The sequence below is a fragment of the Anneissia japonica genome, unplaced genomic scaffold, assembly GCF_011630105.1.
Source record: "Anneissia japonica isolate Jap-2015-1 unplaced genomic scaffold, ASM1163010v1 scaffold230_len61860_cov109, whole genome shotgun sequence".
NCBI lineage: Eukaryota > Metazoa > Echinodermata > Crinoidea > Comatulida > Comatulidae > Anneissia > Anneissia japonica.
Genome location: NW_022729037.1, coordinates 8,429 through 16,520, shown reverse-complemented (window position 1 = coordinate 16,520; position 8,092 = coordinate 8,429). Strand labels below are relative to the sequence as shown.

The following is an 8,092-nucleotide window of genomic DNA, read 5'->3' as shown; positions in this document are numbered from 1 at the left end:
GGGTAATGCTTGGATAAACAGATGTCATATAGGTCACTTAGTCATTAGTTATTCATTAGCTTATCACTCGCGAGTCCCACGCCAATCACTCTCGTGGCCCACGCGAGGAGATGTAGAAGGTCCTGTAATCAGTACTGTACCTTTCGTAAGTATGATAGTATATAACTGTGTTGTTAAATGACTGAAAAAATTTTTAAAAATGTTAATGCTACACCAATAAAATTCATAGACCTATTTGTAAACTTTTTGATAGTTAATCTATTGGCTACAATTTATTTTATACTATTATTATTAAGGTTTGACAATGATGACAGCAGTACGTGCATCAAATAGACCTGCAAACGAAAAGAAATGTATTGTTTTTGAAGTTCAGCTTCTGAGTCTTTTCACAAAATGTCAATCTTGCAACGTTGAGACAAAGAGAAAGATTGTACATAGGATTGGTACCTTTATTGTGATACGCCAGCAATGCAGAATCTGTGATTACACCAAAGAATGGAGCAGCCAATCTATGGTGAAAGATACGTCAACCAGCAGGGAATATCCTAATGTCAGCTGCTCTACTATATTCTGGGTCCTGCGTGTCAAAATCCTTGCGAATGTTAAAATTCCTTAACTTGGTATCAATTTCCGAAAGAACATTTTATAGACATCAAGACATTTTCTTACATCCATGTATCACCACTGTATGGCACAATGAAAGGGAAAAGTCTTTAGAAGCTGTTAAATGCTCTGAATCCGTGGTGTTAGGAGATGATGGAAGAGCCGACAGCCCCGGTCATACTGCTAAGTTCGGCTCTTACTGTCTGATGGAGCTAAATAAACACGAAGTTATTGACATTCAACTTGTTCAAGTAAGAACTGTTTAGATGATTTTAATATTTCAAAAACTACAAAAATTACATTAGTTATATATTACCTTTATATTACAGTACAGTATAAAAAATATAGTGTGTCAAAGACAGTGATACAAGCCTAATATTCAAACTTAACTGTACACACTTCTTTCTACCATCAGAAAAATACAGTAGGAGGAAGTTACCACATGGAATTAGCAGGACTCAAGGTTGGTATCAATGCCTTGAAGTCACAAAACATCCCCATTAATGTCTTTGTCACTGACAGACACATTCAAATGGCCAAATGGATACGTGAAAATATGAAAAATACCAAACATTATTATGCGCCTTGAGCACTTTAGTGGAGATGTGCGCTTAATAAATCTTATTATCATCATCATTATGATGTTTGGCATGTTGCTAAAGGTAAATTACTGATTATTAAACAGGTAATTAAACAAACACTTAATATTATTGAAAAAGTATTTAATTATCTTTTTTTTAACATTACTTAGGTATAAGAAAGAAGGTTCAAGCACTTTCAAAAAAATCAGACTGTGCAATTGTAGGTTAATGGGCCAAAAGCATCAACCACATCTACTGGACAGCCACGTCAACTCCCAGTGGTAATGGTAAAGAAATGGTTGCCAAGTACCAAAGCCTGACCAACCATATGCAAAATATACATTCGGGTCATTCGGAAATATTTCCAAGATGTCTGCACCCTCCATTAGAAGATAACAGAAAAAAAAACCGGGTACAGAAAAATTTTCCATATTTAGTTAAATTTCAACCAATATTTACTTACAGTAATCACACTAAACACATGCATGCAGACTTAAATAAATAAATGTACATTTTTTCAGGATCAAGGCATGTGAAATGTTAAGTGACATCCTTGACAAACCGCGCCTTCAAAATGATATTAGCATGTTAAGTACGCTTGGACAAACTTCGTCAGTAGAGGGTTTCCATGGAACCATTATACATTTCGCACCAAAAATGTTGGCATATTCCTATAATGGAATGTTGAGCAGGTAGGTAATACAGTATATAATTATTATATAATTTAGCTGGGGCTTAGGGCACATAGAAAAAAAAATTGGTTAGATTATCACATCCGTCCATGTCATAAATTTAGGAAATATTGATGCAGGAATGATTTTTTTTTTTTTTTTTTGCTGCATCATGTATTGTTACAACTTAAAACAACAATGCAATTTATAATGACTGGAAATACATTTACAGAACAAGTACTTTAAAAAAAACAATAAAATTAAAACAGTTTTTATACAATATTACTACCAAATAAAAACAGTCACTTCCTCATCAATAAAAAAAAAAACAGTATTCTATTGTTCTGGTTAAAAAAATAAAATAAATAAAAAAACTGCCTGGCCTCATCACTTTTTTTTTTTTTTTTTTAAAGAGCGAAAATCGAATAATTTTTTCCATGTAGGCCTATGTGCCCTTATTGTTAGTGTTATGGAAAAGTACACCCATCTGACTAGACCAAGGCCTAAATGTTTTTTGGCTTATGATATATTTTGTTCTATAAATTATAATTACTTTAAGGTTTGTATGTAATAGGCTAGTAGTTTAGGAATTACAATCAAATAAACTGTAGGCCTACCAACACATTCGCAGGTTGATGTTGGCTGCGCTCCACTACAATGAGAACGCTGGTAGGATAAGTTTGAAAGATAAGGATGGGAATGATAGATATAAAGTGGTGTTTCCACGAGCGAAGAGTGGAGGCTATACTTTGAAAAAGATTTTGTCAAATCCAACTTTTGGTGAGCATTTTATTTATAGCATTACTAAAACTAGGCCTAGTATCAAATAAACTGTAGGCCTACCAACAAATTCCAAGGTTGATGTTTGCTGCGCTACACTCACAATGAGAACGCTGGTAGGATAAGTTTGAAAGATAAGGATGGGAATGATAGATATAAAGTGGTGTTTCCATGAGCGAAGAGTGGAGGCTATACTTTGAAAAAGATTTTGTCAAATCCAACTTTTGGTGAGCATTTTATTTATAGCATTACTAAAAACGTATTAGCAAACATTAGCCTAGCCTAGTACATAACGCTAATTAATACTAGGCCTATATTTATACTCCCGGTTATACTGTATGCCTAGGCCTAGGCCTATTTCTAGGCTACGTAGAACTAGGCCTAGGCCTAATTATTTAGCACTTACCTCTTCTCATTGTTTATCTCTGAACATTTTACAAAACTCTTCAGAAAAGTCCGTAGTACATTTATCTATCGTATTGTATCCAAAATAAATATTCACTTAGCACATGTTTTGTTGATGTTAATAAAGCAATCTTGAATCTTGCGGTTTCGTTAAACAGATGCTGAAGGTCAGGGAGGTAACAAAATTCGCCTGTTGTTTCTACTATGCTACTATAATTACTACTACTACTGTACTGTATTGAAAACACTACCCCATGCGTTTTTGTGTTAAGACTGAATACAAATTATGTTTTCATGCGCTTTAACAAAATTATAACATTTGACGTTTACGCGCTCACATTGAACACATGTGTAAAATGCGCGAACACTCGATCGAGTCAGTGGCGATGCTAACCAATAATTCTATTTTACATACCATAATTATTTCAATTCTCTAATATTTTTAATACGCAGATTATGTTAAGGAGCTCATAGATCTCACTTTAGATATGTGTGGAGCCGGTAGTGGACAACTTGATGGCATAATTCTTCCACCTATTCCACCACCACCTGTTTGTCACTCACTGTTTAGACCATCAAAAGAAGACGCAATCTTGGAGCATAGGTCAAGATTCGGGACTAATGCTCCTAACAAATGAAAGCAGTCTTATCAACTGAAGCCAGTTTTCACCCAACTTGTTGCCGCTATTCATGTCAATATTCAAACCAAACGGCTCTTTTCAGAGCCACCATTTAAACAAAAGAGAGATAGCATTTTGTCATTAAAAAAATAATTTTGTTTTTAGATAAATATTTATTTATTTATTTTTATTTTTTTATTTTAGCATTTGTAATTCCTACAGACAGTATTGTATACATAATCTATCTCTTACGTTTCACTATTTCTAGGACCCTGGATATACACGTGACCATTTTAATATGTAATATTGAAACGCGTACTCATAACACGCGCGAACCATGTCTATCACTAAGAAATATAAAGCAATGCATGACACGAGGGTTTTCGTCTACTACTACAGTCAAAGAGTATATACTCTTTGCTACAAATACAGTTAGCTCGGCCTATAGTTTATAGTAGTAGTAGTACTAGGCCTATATAGTAGGACATCGTATTTTTGAGTGAAACGTTTCAGAGTACTACAGGTGACGCGACGTTAACGTAAGTAGAAGTAACGACACTTGAGGTCATTAATTATTCATGAATGATTACATAATAATTTCATAATTATGTGGGTATGAATTTTTTATAGTGTTGATATATTAATTTGCATATGCGGGCATATTAATTTTCATATTTTGCTGGTATATTAATTTGCATATGCTGGTATATTAATTTGAATATGCTGGTATATTAATTTGCATATGTTGGTATATTAATTTATATATGGTTGTTTTTTAGTTTCCATAATGTTGAAATATTAATTTGCATAATGCGGGTGTGTAAATAATAACGATATTGATAAAATTAATATTAATTTCCATAATGTTGATATATTAATTTGAATAATGCGGGTGTGTAAATAATAATGAGAATATAGGGTATCGCTGAGCCTCCTATCTAAGTAGTTCTGAAAAGAACTGTTTTTGTAATGTAAAAAACCTGTGATAAATTGTATTCAACTTAGCTAAAGATTTGTAAATGAAAATACAAATCTAAATTTCTAACTTATTTTCAGTAGGTCTAGTTTAGTTAGGGAGAAAACAGGCAATAAGATTCGTTGAATGATAATAATATAAAACTTACATAGGGTGATCTCATCCTGTTTTCACAAATAGTATATAGTAATGTAAATTCCTGTTCCAATGTAATGTAAATTCCTATTCCAAAAGGCGATCTTTTTTTTTTTCTACACAATTTCCTATAGTAGTGCATTAACGGAAGCGGGGTTTTCAAAAAGATTGTTCCAAACACGTTGAGGCCTGACCATGGCATGACGAATTATGAAAATCCGATAGATTTGAGGGTACATGACGTATAGTGAAATTAGCCAATGAGAGACGTACCCAGACAGTTCCGGGTACATGACGTCTTAGTGAGATTAAACAATGAGCAACGTGTCCATCGAGATAAGGGGCTGGTGAGTAATGAAAAATTGTGATATGTACGGGTCCGTGATGTCTGAGTGACGTTTTATTTATTCTTTGTTTAAAACGGAGAGGATTTGTTTTATAGTAATATATTTAAAATAATGGTAGTAATAAAAATTTTAATGATGAAAAATTAAAATATTCGTAAATAAATAGGACTATAATAATGATAATAATAAAAATACTTGGATTAACGTATGTTTGTTGATGGTAGTGTAGGCTCTATAAAATAAGGAGATGTAGGAGACTTGATTGTCTTTCAATTACAACAAAAATAAACTATTATAAGTTCGTGTTACTCTACGTCAGGTGCGTTTTTATCTGTATTATTTTTTCAAACATGTCCGGAAAAACCAAATCAACTGCTACTACCAACTTGGAGGTTATTCGAGGAAAAAATATCAACATGGAAACTGAAAGAATTGCACGAGAAATCAATTCAGCGTTTGTAACATATAAACTAGGCAATGATATGGAATATAGAGGAGATATGAACTGTAATTTTTTTCAAATATTGCGAAAAGATGTATAATGCATGCGATGAACATGTTTATAATTTGACAAGAGAAGTAGTATCGCTTGATTCAAATGAGAATATTGAGACGTTTTTAAAAGATGTTTTAACAGAGATGTTTAGTGATAATATCATAAACTGGGGACGTATAATTATGGTGTTTGTGATTGGAGCGAAATTAGCTGTGTTATGTAAAGATAGAAACAGAACTGATTTGATTGATCAAGTAATACAGAGTGTAGACAAATTCGTGAAGACGGAATTTTTGGAATGGATTAATTTGCAAGGAGGATGGGTAAGTCACATTTTTTTCGTGTTAACAATCGTTGATTAATAAATTCAAACGGCAATTTGTTTCTCTCTATATATTTTATATATACTATTTATTTATTTTATTTAGACCAATTTATTTATTTATGTATTTTCAGAAAAATTTCGATCAATCGTATACTGAACACAGTAGGATTACAGAGACTCCTCTAATCAACGTTTCGCTGGGGATAGCGTCAAGTCTTGTAGCAACTTTTTTTCTATTCAAAACATTTTGTCAAGGATATGTGTGAATTATATGTATGTCTCGCCTATCTAAGTAGCTATGAAAAGAACTGTTGAGAATGTGAGTGTTCCAAAAAGGATAAGCTGACTGATGACGCATAGAGGGTTTTTCAACTGATGACGCATAGCGAGTTTTTCTAATGACAGGCCCAGTACCGTTGAAGTCTGACGAATAATAACGTATAATGAAAAAATCAAAACATTCTCTGGTACGTATGACGTCTGACTGAAATCAACCAATGAGCGAAGCGCACCTTTCGGTCCCCTGAAGTTGTTTTTAATGCTATAATGAAAGTCTTACTATCTCGAGCAGATATATTTGTTAATGAAACTTTAAAAATTAACGTTTTGCATTTTAGAATGCCTATAGGGGGTGGTAGGGTAAGAAAAGGGATTAATAAAGAATTTGGGGGGTAGATGTCTCATTAGAATTAACAATGGGTTGGATGAGAATATCTGTTGTGCCAGAGCGATGGTCACCGGGATCTAAATGATTGAGGATAAAATTAATAATAGACAAAGATGGGATAATGTGAGAAAGGGCCGATGTGAAAAGGGAAGGGCTGCTCTCCATTTGTTGAGAAATGCTGGGGTTAGAGAGGGACCCTGTGGCATTAACGAATTAAAAGTGTTTCAGACGAGTATTCCCAATTATCAACTCATTGTTATTTCTAAAGATAATATAAATACTGTTATATTTAGTGGGGAATTCAAACAAAAGCAAATTTATTTATATCTTCATGATAATCATTTTGATTTGATTTCTAGTATCACGGCTTTTTTTTTAAATTAGGTATTTCTGCAACAAATGTTTAAAAGGGTATAATAACAAGTTTAAACATACATGTGAATATGTGTGTAATTTATGTAAATCTAATGATTGTACAGCATCTGTTAATTCTGATTACTCTGTAGAATGTGTAGACTGTAACAGACTTTTTAAAAATCAGCAATGCTTTAATAATCATAAAACAACCGTAAAACGGGATAAAACATCAACTTGTCAAAAAATTAAGTCGTGTAAAACATGTAACCGTATTCTTCGTAAGGGACATAGATACGATAATTACTTTTGTAGGGTTTGTAGGATAGACGTTTCCTACTATCATAAATGTTTTATGAAACAGATTGTAGAAAACAAAAACAAAGAAAAGAAATTTAAAAGTCAAGAAGAATTTAGGAAATCCGTAACTAAACGACAAGCCAATAAAGTTGAATACATGTTGCAAGAACTTAATGGTGAAGATGTTTGCGGTAATGGTACGGATGAAAATGATAATGGCGGAAAGAGAAAACAAGTTGAGGAAAAAAAGATACAATGCGCAGATGAATGCGGTGCAGCGTCAGAAGAAAATTACAATGAGAAAACTAACACGGTCCCATATTCCGATGTTCTTGTAGGCCTAGATACCGACCCATGTAATCAGGAATACTGGTTTTATCATCCAAAATAGTGATCAGATCAAACAGCTTCATACAATTTTGCTCAAAGTGGGAAGCGTTATGTCATTAATCGACCATACCAAAACGAAATTTAAGCAATTAGTTGAAGAATATTTACTAAGCTAACACTGAATTCACGAACTTGTAAATTAATGTAGATTCTATGATGATATGTATATTATTAGTTTGATAGAAACAAAATAAATGAAAAGCTGTTTGCTTCTAAAACAAAATTGTATGACTATTTGATATTAATTTATTTGATAAACTTTTAAATGCCTAGAGCTCTTAAATATACAATATATTACTATTATTATTATTATTATTATTATTATTATTATTATTATTATTATTATTATTATTATTATTATTATTATTATTATTATTATTATTATGTAACAGCGATAGATGAGCAATGGGAATTAGATTTCGTGGATTTAACAACACTACAA

General features: G+C 32.5%; 1 protein-coding gene across 1 annotated transcript; it reads left to right on the top strand.

Moving 5' to 3' along the window:
- Positions 1-271: 271 nt before the first annotated feature.
- Positions 272-1,707, top strand: LOC117114639. The gene is made up of 3 exons (XM_033258338.1): positions 272-854; positions 1,019-1,066; positions 1,355-1,707. Exons 1-3 carry the CDS (start codon positions 549-551, stop codon positions 1,358-1,360), a joined length of 360 nt encoding a protein of 119 aa, XP_033114229.1. The 5' UTR covers positions 272-548; the 3' UTR covers positions 1,361-1,707.
- The last annotated feature ends 6,385 nt before the right edge of the window (positions 1,708-8,092 follow it).